The 16,911-nt window shown below is 42.1% G+C and overlaps 1 protein-coding gene across 3 annotated transcripts in view; it reads left to right on the plus strand.

Annotated features, from left to right (window-relative positions):
* MTHFD1 (methylenetetrahydrofolate dehydrogenase, cyclohydrolase and formyltetrahydrofolate synthetase 1) overlaps window positions 1-16,911 on the plus strand; it is a 58,261-nt gene that overhangs the window by 31,264 nt on the left and 10,086 nt on the right. For 2 of the 3 annotated variants that reach the window (XM_022570387.2, XM_089907816.1), the window contains exons 9-22: window positions 985-1,112; window positions 1,606-1,703; window positions 1,877-2,050; window positions 2,919-3,055; window positions 4,611-4,657; window positions 5,499-5,606; window positions 5,749-5,823; window positions 8,160-8,262; window positions 10,161-10,237; window positions 10,863-11,003; window positions 12,557-12,625; window positions 12,895-13,006; window positions 13,101-13,240; window positions 15,482-15,523. In XM_022570387.2, coding sequence (XP_022426095.1) covers window positions 985-1,112; window positions 1,606-1,703; window positions 1,877-2,050; window positions 2,919-3,055; window positions 4,611-4,657; window positions 5,499-5,606; window positions 5,749-5,823; window positions 8,160-8,262; window positions 10,161-10,237; window positions 10,863-11,003; window positions 12,557-12,625; window positions 12,895-13,006; window positions 13,101-13,240; window positions 15,482-15,523 — 1,451 coding nt within the window. Of the gene's footprint in view, window positions 1-984; window positions 1,113-1,605; window positions 1,704-1,876; window positions 2,051-2,918; window positions 3,056-4,610; window positions 4,658-5,498; window positions 5,607-5,748; window positions 5,824-8,159; window positions 8,263-10,160; window positions 10,238-10,862; window positions 11,004-12,556; window positions 12,626-12,894; window positions 13,007-13,100; window positions 13,241-14,638; window positions 14,930-15,481; window positions 15,524-16,911 lie in introns of all 3 variants that reach the window. The other variant, XR_016392191.1, reaches the window with a different exon arrangement.

Here is a 16,911-nt window from a genome sequence, read left to right on the forward strand (position 1 = left end):
AGTATAGTCTGAAGTCAGGGAAACTGATTCCTCCAGCTCCATTTTTCTTCCTCAAGTTTGCTTTGGCTATTTGGGGTCTTTTGTGTTTCCATACAAATTGTGCAATTTTTTGTTCTGGTTCTGTGAAAAATGCCATTGGTAGTTTGATAGGGCTTGCATTGAATCTGTAGATTGCTTTGGGTAGTATAGTCATTTTCACAATGTTGATTCTTCTAATCCAAGGACATGGTATATCTCTCCATCTGTTTGTATCATCTTTAATTTCTTTCATCAGTGTCTTATAGTTTTCTGCATACAGGTCTTTTGTCTCCTTAGGTAGGTTTATTCCTAGGTATGTTATTCTTTTTGTTTCAGTGGTAAATGGGAGTGTTTCCTTAATTTCTCTTTCAGATTTTTCATCATTAGCGTATAGGAATGCAAGAGATTTCTGTGCATTAATTTTGTATCCTGCTACTTTACCAGATTCATTGATTAGCTCTAGTAGTTTTCTGGTAGCATCTTTAGGATTCTCTGTGTATAATATGTCATCTGCAAACAGTGACAGTTTTACTTCTTCTTTTCCAATTTGGATTCCTTTTATTTCTTCTTCTTCTCTGATTGCTGTGGCTAAAACTTCCAAAACTCTGTTGAATAATAGTGGTGAGAGTGGGCAACCTTGTCTTGTTCCTGATCTTAGTGGGAATGGTTTCAGTTTTTCACCATTGAGAACAATGTTGGTTGTGGGTTTGTCACATTTGGCCTTTATTATGTTGAGGTAACTTCCCTCTATGCCTACTTTCTCGAGAGTTTTTATCATAAATGGGGAGCTTTTATCACATCCCACAGCTTTTAAGTAAAGTAGGCACTTGAACCAGATGGGACTACACACCCTAAACTCGACTTAGTTTTTGGAACAAGCTGTTGTAATCGATCACATAACTTAGAAATAAACATGAAGATTGTGATTCTGAGACTGTGCTTTGACTTTTTTACCTCTTTGACCAGATGATACAAAATCAAGTGGGAGGAAAATTGTGGGTGATGTGGCATACAAGGAGGCCAAGGAGAGGGCAAGCTTCATTACTCCTGTTCCTGGTGGCGTCGGGCCAATGACGGTGGTGATGCTAATGCAGGTAAGTGTGAATGGACGTTTTTGTAATAGTTCTACGAAGCTGATAGAATTCCAGGTACTGCATTTCTCTCCAAGTAGAAATGTCATAGAACCTACTCAGAATCTAAGTAAGGATGTGAATCTGTTGAAGAAAAAAAGGAAATGGAAGTAGAGAGAAGTAGAATCAATTGTATTAATAGAGGGAAGTAGGGGTAGCATGATTCTGATTTACTCTGGAATGTGATAACTTAAAGGGAAAAAAGTACGAGCAGCCTGGCTTCACTCAGTATGTTTTGGCTTCTTGCCCTTTGTAACACACACCAGCTGGTGGGGGTGAGGCGCGCAGCCCAGGGCATCCTGCTGCCTATAGACTCCGGCCTCGAATTGAATTATGTTAACAGGCGGATCCTGAAGCTGTTCATTTTGTGATTGAACTTGAGTGACCAGGACTAGGAACTGAGGTGGAGGTTAAAATCATCACCTCTTCTCAGGTCCATTTGTGTCATTTTGTTTAGAGCACGGTAGAGAGTGCAAAGCGTTTCCTGGAGAAATTTAAGCCAGGGAAGTGGATCATTCAGTATAACAAACTTAACCTGAAGACACCCGTGCCAAGGTAAAAAGAAGCTTTTGCTGTTTTCACACTGTGGATGGTGGGGTTTTAGCTGATGGATACCATGGTTATGTGTATGCCCCCTCCGAACGTGGTTGAGGTGGGTCATTACTAGGATGGCATTGATTGAGTCCCGTGAATAAAGGTTGATACATATTTTCTATATTTCTCCTAAGTGACATTGATATATCACGGTCTTGCAAGCCAAAGCCCATTGGTAACCTGGCTCGAGAAATTGGTCTGAGCTCTGAAGAGGTAGAATTGTATGGTGAAACCAAGGCCAAAGTCCTGCTGTCAGTACTGGAACGCCTGAAGCACCAGCCCGACGGGAAATACGTGGTGGTGACCGGGTATGGTTTTTGTCCATTTGCCAGTTGAATCTTAATATTAGTCCTGATTATTATTACCAGGGGTTGCATTTGCGCTTAGCCATGTATATGTGGAGGTTCCTTTAATTTGGTTTTAGATTTTTATTTATTTTTTATTTTTTTAAATTTTTTTTTGTGGTACGCGGGCCTTTCCCTGTTGTGGCCTCTCCCGTTGCGGAGCACAGGCTCCGGACGCATAGGCTCAGTGGCCATGGCTCACGGGCCCAGCCGCTCCGAGGCACATGGGATCTTCCCAGACCGGGGCACAAACCTGTGTCCCCTGCATCGGCAGGCAGACTCTCAACCACTGCGCCACCAGGGAAGCCCAGGTTTTAGCATTTTCATATGTATTTTATCTAATTTGATCCTTACAGCGACCCTGTGAAGAAGAGTAGACAACTCTATAGAGATGAGAAAATTTGTCAAGGTTATTCATCTAGTAGGTGGAAGAGTTTGAATCTTAAAACCTGATCTTCAGATGGAATTGCCTTTTTTAAACCCCAGATCATTAATTCTGTAGATCTGTTGAGGATTCATCTATTTTTTTGTTTGGCTGAGTTAAAAGCTAGTTTTTGAGACTAAATTGAGAAATTAAAAGTATAGCAGTGTCTCTTACAAAGTAGAGTATATTTGCCCCTAACTGTCAGAAGAGCTAAAATGCAGAAGTCTTTTTTAATTTCAAACTGGGGGGAAGTTACAACTAAGACCCTTGGAAAAGATCCCCTTCATGTGTTTCATCTTTCTGGTTATTCAGATTAAGAGTCACTCTCTAGGATCAGAGCTGACTTAGTGCTACACATGAATTTAATTTACATAAATGTAATTTTCCTATTTTGCTTTCATCTTGAAGAATAACTCCAACACCCCTGGGAGAGGGGAAGAGCACAACCACGATTGGGCTGGTGCAGGGCCTCAGTGCCCATCTCCATCAGAATGTCTTCGCGTGTGTGCGACAGCCTTCTCAGGGCCCCACCTTCGGAATAAAAGGTATTAGTGAGACCAGACCTGGGTGGCCAGAGGGTGCCTGCACCTCCTTCAGTCCTCCTGGCCCACTTGGCCCATGAATGTGTGCAGGGTCTTCAGCTCATTTAGACACTAGAAACAGCTTCATCACATCCCAGAAGAGCATCATGGTGCTTTTGGTGAAGGCTTTCATTGGATCACCCCAACTCCTGCTGTCACTGTCTGATACTGCGCAGGGATTCTCTGGGATGGGTAATATGTAGCCAGGGGTGCTTTTATATGACCGATAGTCGACTCTCATAGTAACAATAAAGGTAATCACAGCCGCTGATCATGATGCTGACTTTCTAGAGACAAAGACAAACCCTACAGATTGTTTCACACTGAGGGAATAAGAAAAGTATATGCTTATTGAGTATAGGCTTCGTGCCAGGTTTTGTGCTAAGCAGTTTATGCCTATTACTTTATCTTCTAAGATGGTTAGTTTTATCTCCACTTACAATAGCAGCAACTGGGATTCAGAGGTAGCTTGAATTCAAGGCAGTATCATCAAGTACCAGGTGAGTCCCCACGTCTACTTCAAGCTCTAAGATAATACCATCAACCCAATGTTTCTTCTGATTAGATGAAAACACAACATCAATAACTGTACTTCACCTTCAGTTTTTGATAGCTGCAGTACTGCAAACATGTTCATTTAATTAAAATTATTTTTATTAATTAAAATAGGTTCTCAGAGTCAGCTTCATCATTTGCTTGGCGATAGGGTATCACATATTCCGCTTGTTCTAACAATTACTACAAATGTTGACACGGGGTACGCCTTTGTCCTTCTTCAGCCTATTGTTTTGATATAAGTGCGTTAACTTAGTTCTGCTTTTGAGCTTAATAACCCCCTTTTATTTCAGAATGAGCCTTTTCCCCCTTATTGAACCCAATATGCTCCTTTTCCTCTTATCACAAATTGCCCCATTTTCATTGCATGATCTCTGCCCCACAAAAAAACCCCACACAAAACCTCTACCTCAGATTGACATTTATCTCACTGTAAACCTGGACATTTTTAACTGGATTTTGGTTAGTAATCCAAATGGGCCAGCAAAAATCTAGCAGTTAAGCTGTTTTCTACCATATGTGTCCTATTTAGGAAGAATTGCAGTCTCTGTGTTTGTGTTGCTGTGTTTATTTTAAATATTCCTTTTTTAAAATGCCAGAATAGCATTTATGAGGGTAGGAAATTGAACAGGTTTGCCTTTATGTAACTGTAGGCTGGGTTTTTCTTAACAAATGTTAGGAATCAAGAGGAACCTGTTTCTAAAGATAATGAGTAGGTATGTTATGTGTTTATGGTTTTGTCAGTTAGATTCAGATTTCAGTTGAGAGACTATTCAGAGTGAACAAGATCAAGCGGTTTAGTTTGGTCAAGAAAATTACAAAGCACTTGATCAAATCTGTCCAAATGGTTGTAAAAAGTAAATAATATGCGGAGCAGTTACAAAAACCGATTTGCTTTCATTTGATTTGCAAGTCATGGTGAAACGTGCTTAACATGAGTCTTCAACCTTGATCTGTCCTCCAGGTGGTGCTGCAGGCGGCGGCTACTCACAGGTCATTCCTATGGAAGAGGTAATGTGGTCTGGGATTTGGTTGGATCAGACCTTTTTTTATAGTTTTTCCTTCCTGGGATTAAAGTTTATTGTAGAGATCTTAGTAGGCAAATGACTTGTTTGCTCAACAGAAGCAGTACTTCAGAGAAAAACATCTTAATTTGCCAACTTTTAAACAGTTTACTGTTTTTTTTTTGTGGTACGTAGGCCTCTCACTGTTGTGGCCTCTCCCGTTGCAGAGCACAGGCTCCGGACGCGCAGGCTCAGCGGCCATGGCCCACGGGCCCAGCCGCTCCGCGGCATGTGGGATCCTCCCAGACCGGGGCACGAACCCATGTCCCCTACATCGGCAGGCAGACTCTCAACCACTGCGCCACCAGGGAAGCCCAACAGTTTACTTTTTTGACATGACAAGGACTTCAAAGCCTGGCTTGCAGTGAAAATAATAAGCAAGTGATTAAATGAAGCATAAGATAGGGAAGAACAAACATGAAGTGAATTCAAAGTAATAACCACAGAAGTGGGAGCAGCGTATAGGCATGGAGTTGGGTCGCTCCAGTGTACTTCTTGCTCACTGTTTAAAGGACGTGAGTGTGTTCTTACTAATCCAGCGTTGCTGCTGATCCCAGGGGTGTGGCGTTTATGGTTATTGGCCATGTCTCTTAGGGAAAATCAGTGTTCCTTCTGAGGATAGATAGTAATTTGTTTTCAAGGGATAGCTGTGTTGGTGTTTGTCCACTAGCTGTGCTGCCATCAGTTTTCCATCGGCTTTAACATAGGGATTGGTTTGGCTGCAATAGAATGAATGTGAAAAGATGCAAAGAAGTTGGAAGACTGATGTGGCTTCTACCCTTTTGCAGTTTAATCTCCACCTTACTGGTGACATCCATGCCATCACTGCGGCTAATAACCTTGTGGCTGCAGCCATCGATGCCCGGATGTTCCACGAACAGACCCAGACAGACAAGGTAGGCTGCTGAGACCCCCACGGGCACTTTCAGAAGGTTTGAAGCACTCAAATTAATGTTGGACCCTTGGGTACCAATAATGCAGGTAGCAAGACAGTGGCGTTCCTCTCTCTTAAAAGCCCTCTTCTTCCTTTTCTCTAAGGCCCTCTTTAATCGTTTGGTACCATCAGTAAATGGAGTGAGAAAGTTCTCTGATATCCAAATCCGGAGGTTACGGGTAAGCTTTTCCCTTGTTCATTTTTGATATTGTGTGAAATTAGGTGATTGATAAGGAGGTTATAATCTCCTTAGAGTAGCCTGTTTTGGACAAGTTCGTCCATAACCATAGTCATAAGGTTATGATATACATAAAGATGGGTGGCAGAGGTTATTTCTCACTTATCTTTGAATTTTTAGTGGTTAGTCCCAGGATCAATAGAGCACTGAGGACCTGCTCTCAGCTAAGAAGAATGACACTTCTTTATAGCATGGATATAGGAGTCAGGTTGCCAGCGTGGCAACATAGCAGCTTCTAGAGTTTGAATACCTGCTCTTTGCAGCATCAGGGCCTTAAGCAAGAGTGGTTGCTTCTGTATTTTATTTGAACTTCTATTACAAATATATAGTTATTAAACGTACACTGTACCATATGACCCAGAAATTCTAATCCTAGGTATTTACTCAAAAGAAATGCAAACTTGTATTCATATAGAAACAAAATCTACAAACAACCTAAATATCTTTCTGTAATAAATGGATAAACAAGCTGGTACATCCATACAGTAAAAAGGAATGAACTGCTGATACACACAACAACTTGAATGAATCTCAAAGGCATTATGTTGCTTGAAAGAAGCTAGCCGCAAATGGTTGCATACTGTATGCTTCCATTTATATGACATTCTCAAAAGACAAAGCTATAGTGATGGAAAATAGATCAGTGGGTGCCAGGAGTTATGGGTTGGGGAAAGGTGTGGCTATAAAGGGGTAGCACAAGGAAATTTTCAAAATAAAATTCAAAATATATTCTAGTGTTACTTTTACATATGAAAGAAATGTTATATATCTGTAAATATTCTTTAGACTGCCTGACACATATAAGCATTCAATAAATGGTATGTGCTACCTAGTTATCAATAGTAGTTACACTCACCTTATTTTTAATTTTTTGCAACTTTATATTTTAATGCTGTAAGAATAGTACACAAGCTCCAGATGCAGTAATGATTTACATTTTGCCCTACTTGCTTTACAGTTCTGTCACATTTATATATATGCATTTTTCTCTGGACTTGAGAAAAAGTGACTTTTACACAGTTTGATATTTTTTAGCTTCTCTTGTTCTCACACCCCACAAAACATCCTTGCATAAGGTAAGTCAGCTATTACCTTGTTATGTAAAAGAATTGTGTTCTGCAAGGCAGCAAGTACTGTAGAAGAGCAGGCAACTTCTAATCTTACCTTTGCTGATGGAACTTTCTGTCAGGTGTGGGGAGGGGCTGGACTCAACGTTTAAATGATCTTTTAAAAAGCTCTGGGATTTGAGATCAAGGGACTTGTCAATGGCCACAGCACCCCTCACCAGGTTGGAACTAGAACGTCGATCTTCTGTTTCCTGGTCCCCAGGCATCCTCTCTTGTGCTGTATTATCACAGTCTACCCACCAGGTACTCAGTCAAGAAGGGTTGTCAACAGCAAATTCTCAGCTTAGTGACTGAGGGTTTTGCTGACTTCTGTAAACAATGTCATGTTCCAGGCTTGTGATGCTATTTGACAAGCCAGTGAGCACCAGCTCTGAAAACACACCTGAGGTTTTAAAAAAAAGTCCTCATAACACAGGAAGGGAACTATGGGAAGAGCAGGGTTTGCTGGGGCCACTCAGATCTACCAGGAGTTAAGAGAAAAAGAGAGTACATTTTAAAGGCATTTTCCATTTCAGTATTTGACCATGGTACACATTGTAAATAAATAAATTTCCAAGTTCCGTGAGGAGGAAGAAACAAACCCCTCTTGTGCCTTTTGGAATAGTAAGAAGGCATTGAAAGGATAGTACTACTTAAAAAGCATGTACTGTGCTAGAGCAATGTCTCTTCTTTTCTTCTGCATCGAAAGGACTATTTATCCCTTTAAATATATTCAAAAGGTCAGCATATTAGTTTTTTAAAAAGCATTTAAAGTGATTTACATTGATTTTTATTGATCGATATTTGTTTTTGCCCTTCTAATTTTGCATGTGACTTGGGCTTCTCAACAGTTTGATTGAAAAAGCTTTTCCTTTCAATATGTTTGCATATGGTGAGTTAGGTACAACACTTTTTGGTCACTATGTTTACGTAGGGCTTTGGTTTAGGGAAATGCCTTTGGTGCTCAGTGATAGGGACAAACATGTTAATAATACCTTTGTACATGTGTGAATGGGAAATAAAGATTTAGCCAAAGGGATCATAGTTTTCCCTTCTGAATTTAACATGGTTTATATTTCCCCTATCTGGAGATAAGGATAAAAAAATTTTTTTTAAATCATATCTGCTTTTGTTTGGTTTGTCTTATTTTTTAATTTTCCTACCTCTTCAGAGACTAGGCATTGAAAAGACTGACCCTACCACACTGACAGATGAAGAGATATACAGATTTGCAAGATTGGACATTGATCCAGAAACTATAACTTGGCAAAGAGGTACCAGAGCAGGGTGTACACCCCATTGGTTTGGTTATACTGCACGCCCCATGACCTCCCTTAGAGGTGATAAAATGGGAGGTCCATAGCTTGTGTGTTGGTATTTTCATTGTTAAGGCCTGACTAAGATGGCGACTCACTCGTTTTCCTGGCCACCTCCATCAGTCTCCCTCCTTATTAGCTGTAATCAAACCTCCTTTTGTTTGGTTAGTTGGACATTTTGCTGGCTCTTCAGTGTTCATTGGCGTGAGGAGGGTTTTAAGGAAGTTCATACATAAACCAAAAATAACATTTTGCAACTTTCATTTTATGCAGAAAGTTTTGGTGTCATTAAGTAGAGAAGTGATGTTTAATCACTTCTTAAATCATGTTGCCCTTTATTCTTAGAACTCTTGTCTGGCATAAGTGACTTGATTTTTCTTGTAGGTCTGGAGCTTGCCTGCTCACTTTTACCTCATTTTCTTAAACTCTCTTGTAACAAAGTAGGTAGCCTTCAAGGTTTAAACATCCAGCAGATTGGTGAGTGAGTTGCCTGGTTTCACTGCCAGATGTTGCTTTTGTCTGTGTCAACTAGCATGGCTTAGAGTTTTATTTTGTACCAACAGTGTATGCGTCTAAACTCTGTCACTGCTGAGAAGAAATTTTCATCTAGATGCACAGAATGCAGCTGACACGCCATTTATTGACTGTTTTTGTGACTGTCATTGGCTCAGTAACTGTGCTAGCTAATGGCATTTTTAAGGCAACTCTCCTAATATCTAAAACCACACTGATCTTTCTCTTCCTTTGCTTCAATAGCTTTAGACATATGGTATCATATTTTATGAGGAATAAGCTAAAGATCCATTTTGAAAATTTATTATCACAATCATTTTTCCTTTGCTTTATATGTAATTCATGCTTTCTAAGAAAGTAGAAGCAGACAAGGGAAAACATGGATCATACCCATTGACTGGCTGTTCTATACACAGAAATTAGATGCAAGGAACTAGACACTATTTTTTAAAAAAAAATAAGGATAAACTCCAACAACTCATTACATCCTTCACTTATCAAATGGGGTGGTGTGTGTGTTTCCCCAAGTGCTGCACAAGACACTGCTTTTAGTGTTTAAATTATTACAGTCTTTAAGGAAAATACTTTGGCATGTTATCAAGTACCTTGAAAGTGCCTCTCCTCTTTGACCCACCCTAAAAGAGCGTGAACTGGTTTGCTGCTGTTTTTCATTTTGTGTTTTGTTGTTATTTTTGGTATGTCATACAAAAAACAAAATTGGGAATACACTAAAATGTTCACCGTAGTTAGACCTAGGAGGTGGGGGGATTAAGATTAGTTAGTAGGTTGATCTTTGCCATGTTTTCAAGAGTATGCAATTGGAAAGATGTTCTGTCATCAGAATGGAAATTTACTTCTTCTAAGTGTGCTAAAGGAAAGAGCAGGTCTGTTACCCAGCCTGCTTCAAAAGGCATTGCCTTTGCCCTGTGTTTATGGGCCTTGTGTGTCTCAGGGTTATGTAAGATCAGTGAGTCATCCCACAGAACAACATAAACCTCGGCCTTTTGAAAAACTGGCCTGCTCTGTTTTTTTGTGGAGTGTGGAATATGCTTTGAAACGGATTCCAGATTTCTAGTTAATTGTTTGAATTCTCTAGGAAGAATAAACCAAGCCACTCTACCGTCTTGTCTTTAATTCCTGCACATTAATGGTATGAAAACATCATTTCTAAACTTGGACCCATATTCTAGCTTTACCATAAATTTTGAAATCAAATATTATAGTCATTAAGTTAGATTTGTTGCTTAAAATTCTGCTGGTTCCTTTGACTTTATGGTCCTTTTCCCTCTCTACTATATCTGCTGTATTTTCCCTCTCTACTGTGTCTTCCTTTTCTACCGTAGTGCTGGATACCAATGACAGATTCCTGAGGAAGATCACAATTGGACAGGCTCCCACGGAGAAGGGGCACACACGGACGGTAACTGCCTGTTCCTTTCTAAGTAAATTAGTTCATGGGCACTAGATCCTTGCTGCTTCTATCCTCCTCCATTCCCTCCTGATCAGCTGATACTGCCAGGTGTTGTTCTGCCTTCTCCCTTGTAAAATGAGAGCGAGTAGGTGTGTGGTATTGAGCACTCCTGACAGTTTTTGCAGTAAATCCCATGTGTCACCTGTGTATTTTTCCCCCAGTATTTTTTCCTGGAGGCGGAGTGCCCCAAGTGAATATCCTTGTACATGAATTGATTAAAATTGCTTCTTTTTTGTGGCCATTTTGTAGTATGTCTCTTCGGTGTAAGAGCTTCTGAGTTAGTCCCTTGTATGTTAGGGAAACCATGATCACATGATTACAAGCTGCCTTCACAGGGATCGTTGGTCCTACTAGAACATTTATGCGTAAAAATCGACTACTCAAGGTCTTAGAATAATTAATTACAAATTTTTGCTGTTGGAAGGTTATTTTCATTAAGTTCTTTTCGTACTGTTCTTTTATTCTGTCCTTTTAAGCTATTTGTTTAAGCCTGGGATGCAAACAAGGATTACTTTTGCAATCCACGCTTCTGTTTAACACAGTTTTCCCTGATGTGTCTTTTCCCTGCCAACAGGCCCAGTTTGATATCTCCGTGGCCAGTGAAATCATGGCTGTCCTGGCTCTCACCAGTTCTCTAGAAGATATGAGAGAGAGACTGAGCAAAATGGTGGTGGCATCCAGCAAGAAAGGGGAGCCCATTAGTACCGAAGATCTGGTGGGTAGCCGGGCACTCCAGACTTGGCAATCCATCTGCGTCTGTTGTCCCAGCATTTCTCAGCAGTTACCACTGACAAAAACTGTGGCATACTTAAGATGCTGCAATTAACTAATAAATTCATATGATCTTGTTACTCACTATATAATTATGAAGTTTATAAAAAGTACTCCATAGTGAGTGATAGATGGTATGCTCCAATAATAGACCACAGGTGGTTTGAGCAGTATCTTCAGCCTGTGAGTATTTCCAAGAGAGGGTGTCTGACTTCGGTTTCAGAGAGCATCAGGAGTCCATGTGAGGCCCTTAGAGCTGAGCTTTGAGTCACCCCCCGGCCTCTCCCCATGACAGGGCTCCCTGCACAGAGGCCTCTCATCATGAGGCTCGGCACCATATCCACACTGATGACCACATTGGGAACAGCTCAGCCAGTTCTTCTAATGGTCCTGCTATTATATTCATTGTCCACATCAGGATTATTTCTGAACTATCTACATGGTATTATGGAGTTTGAAATGAGATAATCTTATAGATTACTTTTTTTTTTTTTTTAGCTGCGTCGGGTCTTCGTAGCTGTGCGTGGGCTTTCTCTAGTTGCGGCGCGCGGGGGCTACTCTTCATTGCAGTGCGCAGGCTTCTCATTGCGGTGGCTGCTCTTGTTGCGGAGCACGGGCTCTAGAGCGCAGGCTCAGTAGTTGTGGCTCACGGGCTTAGTTGCTCTGCGACATGTGGGATCTTCCCGGACCAGGGATCAAACCTGCATCCCCTGCATTGGCAGGCAGATTCCTAACCACTGCGCCAGCAGGGAAGTCCCCTAGATTACTTTTTTAAAAGCCTGTTTGTGTTCACATACACCAAAATGGTTGGCCTATGATTAGCGGTCTGTCAGATGAATCCGGAAAAGGGGGGAAATATTAATTTCCTGTTTTCACAGTTAATGTGTATAAGAACAGAAATTGTTTTAAATTTTTACACCAAGCCAGGAACTTAGAAACTCATTAAAACTGAATATAAGTGGGATCCATAGCTTTATCTTACAATGATACCAGTTTGTTCATCTGTGGTTGGATGGCTTAAAAAGAGGGACCTGATATATAAGAGTTGGTGTTGAACTCCTGGGTAAATTTTCAGATTAAGGTACAGGAGACACATACTAAATCAGGTTTACAGACATTTCTGCCCAGACACCAAAGTTACCTATAATTCAGCATTCTTAGGAACTAGCGTTTCCATACCGTAAATGAGTCTAAAATGGATTATCCACATCGATCAGCAACAGAGCTTCACTGAGATGCTTGTTTCCAGGGTTATGTATTTTTCCAGAATTTACATATGGATGTCATTTTCATTCTCTCTTCTCCGTTAAGATAATTGGCAACTTTATTGTATATCCTGAAAAATAAATAAACAAATGAATGGGTGGTCTAGTTTAGGTAAAAGTACTCATTGGTCCAAGATGGCTAAAAAAGGAAGACCTAAGAATGTTGAATTTTGGCTTCAAAAGGTAGGTTTTTTGCTGGTGGGAATCAACCCTTCATGCCTTTGTTTTGCAGGGAGTGAGCGGGGCATTGACAGTACTCATGAAGGACGCCATCAAGCCCAATCTCATGCAGACATTAGAGGTGAGCAGAGTGACTCCTGCCTTCCTGGATTGGTTGTAAAGCAGATTGTTCCTGGGGAGTCAGAGACCTTCTCTCCCTGGTCATCTCTTTCTTCCCATTCTTTCTCATAGTTGTGACTGGGACTTTACTGAAATCTAGAAGAGGCGGCTTCATACTTTCCCTTGGGAAGTCTTTTTCTTTTGGATTCCAGCTAATTTTGGTCCCCTTACCGAGTGGTCCCTTTTGAAGCAGGATGCGCAGCTTCGCTCACGATGTCTTGATTTCCACAGGGCACTCCAGTATTTGTTCACGCTGGGCCATTTGCCAACATCGCACACGGGAATTCCTCCATCATTGCAGACCGGATTGCACTCAAGCTTGTTGGTCCCGAAGGGTTTGTAGGCGAGTGCTTTTGCGAAATCGGTGATAGACTGTTTTTTCTTTTAACATCAAGGGAGTTGGGATGGCATTTTTACAGTTGCTTTTCTCGTGACAGTGACTGAAGCAGGATTCGGAGCAGACATTGGAATGGAAAAGTTCTTTAACATCAAATGCCGGTATTCTGGTCTCCGCCCGCATGTGGTGGTGCTTGTTGCCACTGTCAGGGCTCTGAAAATGCACGGAGGCGGCCCCACGGTGAGGATCAGGAGTTGGAAGAGGCTGGTTCTCAGAAATGTTCTGAAGGCTAAAGGGAAACTGGATGACTTGTGCCAGTTTCTTCATTAAGCTGCTCTTGTGCTCATGACTAATGGGTTGCCAGAAGCAGGGGATGTTCAGACGGCTCTTGTGCTGGCCGCCTTATCACTTCTAGGCAGTACCAGCTCTTGGCATTTTAAGAGGGCCGAGGTTGTCTTCATGGCCTACCTTTCGGAGCAAAACACCTGATAATATCAAAACCCCTCCAAGGACATGTGCTTGGCTATATTTACAAAAAACTCCTTTATGTTCAGACTGTTCTTTTTAATCCCGCTAACGGTGATGCTGGCAGCCAGCCAATCAAACCATTTAGCTGAGATAGAGGTCAGCCCCTTATTGGGAGGTGGGTGCTGGGCAGGACCGCTAACAGCTTGGAGTCAGGGGAGAAGGAGCTCCAGACTGCCTCCAGGTGATGGGGAGAAACAGGTGAGCATGGTTTATCTTCAGCTCCAACCTGAACTTTGTGTTTTCCTGAATTCATACTGCTTAGAAATTGTACTTTCTGCTCTATTATTTTAACACCTTTTCTTCAGCACCTGCATGTGAAGACATGGTGCTCGTTTTCAGAAATTGGTTGAAGTATTAAATTCCTGTCCTCCGGGAGCTGGTCTAGTAACTTGATAAATAACACCTCCCTCACCTACAGAAGAAAATCACCGTTTCTTAGCGTAGTGATCAGGGGTTTTCCTGTTATAGCAGTTCTCAAGAATGTTGGTCTCAGAACTTCCTTACGCTCTTAAAAATTATTAAGGGCCTAAAAGAGCTCTTTGTTCAGGTGAGTTATGTCTGGCGATATTTACTATATTAGAAATTAAATATTGACATAAATATTAACATAAATAACTTTTTTTTAAGTGAAAAGTGACTGTATTTTCCAAAACAACATTTAGGCATTGTACGTTTTTCAGATCTCTTCAGTATCTGGCTTAATCGAAGACTGATGGAGTCTCATCTTTGGCATTTGATTTGTTGTGGTACCACATGTCACATAATCTTTGGAAAAGTCCATTGTATACTCAGGAAATAATGAGAGTGAAAAGAGCCATAATGTCTTAGAATTATGGAAATAGTCTTGAACTCTTGGACCCCACGAAAGGATTAGGTCCCCACTAAGGGGAGAGCCACTGCTCTCACAACCCCAGCACACCTCTGCAGTTGTACTCGTCCCCGAGGCGCTCCTAACCCAGGACGCCCCTTTCTGCTAGGCGTGCAGGACGGACTCCCTTTTCCTTCCTGATCATAACCAACATTTCTCTCTCTTGCACCCCCTCACTCACCCTCACGCCTTTGCACCTCCTCTCCTGATCTCATGTCTGGAAAACGCTGTGGGCGCGTAAGCTGGCAGCACTGAGAGGAGAGCTTTGCGCACAGCTCTGCCGGGACCCTCGCCTGCTGCTCCTGTTACCTGCTGGAGCCACGTGTGGCCCGGACCGTGGGCTCAGGTCCCTGCTTCGTGCCCCGCCTCTCCGAGGCCCCTTTGGAGTTGGAGCACCATGGTGTCTCTGAGGAAAGGGAGCAGAGCAAGCTGAAGGCTTCTTAATCACTGTGCATTGCCCAGTGGGGTCCCTGGAACTGGCGCCTTCACCCCTGTTGCACTTCCCTGTGGATGCAGCAGGGCTGACCCACCAGGTACCTCTGGAACAGTGAGCACCCCCAGAGGAAGAAAATCCTTGTGTGTTGTTTCCCTCTTGTTCCTGTTGCTCACGTGCCCCATTCAGCCCCGCAAGGGAGTGGGCTGGCTCCATGGACCAGCTCACGGACCCGCCGCAGGGCATCTGACTTCACGGCAGATGTCTCAGGGTGGCTTTTGCAGGGCTCACAGCTGCCTTGTTCTCTACACTCAGCTTTACCTCCACCCCCACTGCTGTGTGCTTCACTCGCTGAGGTTATTGCCCCTGCCAAGGACACATCCCTTCCCTCACCTGCCTTCATAGATTCATCCCTTCTCACCTCTTCAATTCAGGCCATGAAGGTCTCCCACTCTGCTCAAAGCAAGTCATTTTTGTTCTGTGCCATAGTTTTGGTCATAGCTCTAAATCCTTAGGGCAGAAAACAACCTTCTACTGCTGTGTATCCCACAAGCATGCAGCTTCTGGCCTTTAACACATAGCAAAGCACTGTTTGAAGCCGAACTCTAATTGAAGTAGAAAATGCCTCTGACTTTGCTTCTTTTCCTTCCAGGTTACTGCTGGACTTCCTCTGCCCAAGGCTTACGTAGAGGAGGTAACTTCAGTCACTTCTAATTACTTGGCCTAGAAAGCACCACATTCAGAATCAGCATTTCTCAACCTGGCCCATTTAGAAATGACTGGTCTGTTGCTAGGACCCAGGGTTGCTCTTGGGAGCAGGGTGTGCTAACAGGCCTGCAGTGTGCTAAAGAACTGTACTAAATGAAACAGGGAAGAAATGCCTCATAAAGCAATTGCCCGCATAGGATGTCAGTAAACCTGCTCCCCTAGACCAGTGGTTGGTTCTCAACCAGGAGCAATACCCCCCATCCCAACCCTCACCCCAGCACATTTTGCAATGTCTAGAGACATTTTTGATTGTTGCAACTTGAGGTGGGGAGTGCTACTGGCATTCAGTGGGTAGAGGCCAGGGATGCTACAGTGCATAGGACACTCTCCACTATAAAGAAGTATTCAGCCCAAAATGTCAGTAGTGCTGAGGTTGAGAAAGCCTGCACTAATCTCATGGAAGTTTCCTTGTCTTCCCTGCATTAGCTCGTTGATTCTCAAATGCCGTTCATATCAGAAGCAAGTAGGGGCCTTTTTTGAAATGCTTTTTCCTCTGCAGAGCTAAATCCATATTAAGGGGCCAAGATAGGGTCCGCATCCTGGTTATTTTTCTAGGCAGTTTTCATAAACTAATTTGGTTTATGGCATTAAGCAGGGGCTCAAGGAATTGTGAGCTCAAACCTTTTCATATTTATATCATTAACCATTGAAGAAACATCTCTAGCACCAGTTTGGGGTTATCATGTGAGAGATTAGGTCCCCGAATGAGATGGTAAGCTCGGCTGCTATCACTGTTGATTCAAGTTTTTCTGCCCTTTTTGGAGGCTTTTAAATCGTCAGGCAGTACAGGGTCACTTTTCAGCCCCCAAATGAAGTAATTCAAAAGCAGCTAGCAAAGAATTGCTGGTGCCTTCAGTTTGCCTGTCTTCTGAGTTATGATTTGCCTTTTATGGTCATTTGTCTGATTCATGCGTAGGAGGGGAATTCACAGTTCTGGCCCTCCTGCCACCCCGCAGCCTTTCCTGCATCTAATTAGAGCAACTGCCCCTCACTGGCCCAGCTGGTGTCTTCATTTAAGAAATTTTACTTATTTAAAACTGTTCTCAATCAATCTTATGTATTAATTGGTTTTCATGTGACTAGAGGTAAGGAATTAGCTGTGCTCTTTAGAATGTCAACTAAATTCTAATCTCAGTTTTCAATTATTAAAGGGGGAAAAGCATAAATCATGCTTATAATGATCTCAGTTGTTTTCTGTATCTTACCTTTTTCTGCTGTTTTATGAAATCCACAAACCAAGCGCTATTACTGCCGGGTTTTACTCACAATCTAGTGTACTTATTTTTATATAAGACTATGATATTTTCATTTTTA

Source organism: Delphinapterus leucas, chromosome 2 (genome assembly GCF_059928025.1).
Source record: "Delphinapterus leucas isolate spDelLeu-1000000601 "Yukka" chromosome 2, BTC_Dleu_Yukka2, whole genome shotgun sequence".
Taxonomy (NCBI): domain Eukaryota; kingdom Metazoa; phylum Chordata; class Mammalia; order Artiodactyla; family Monodontidae; genus Delphinapterus; species Delphinapterus leucas.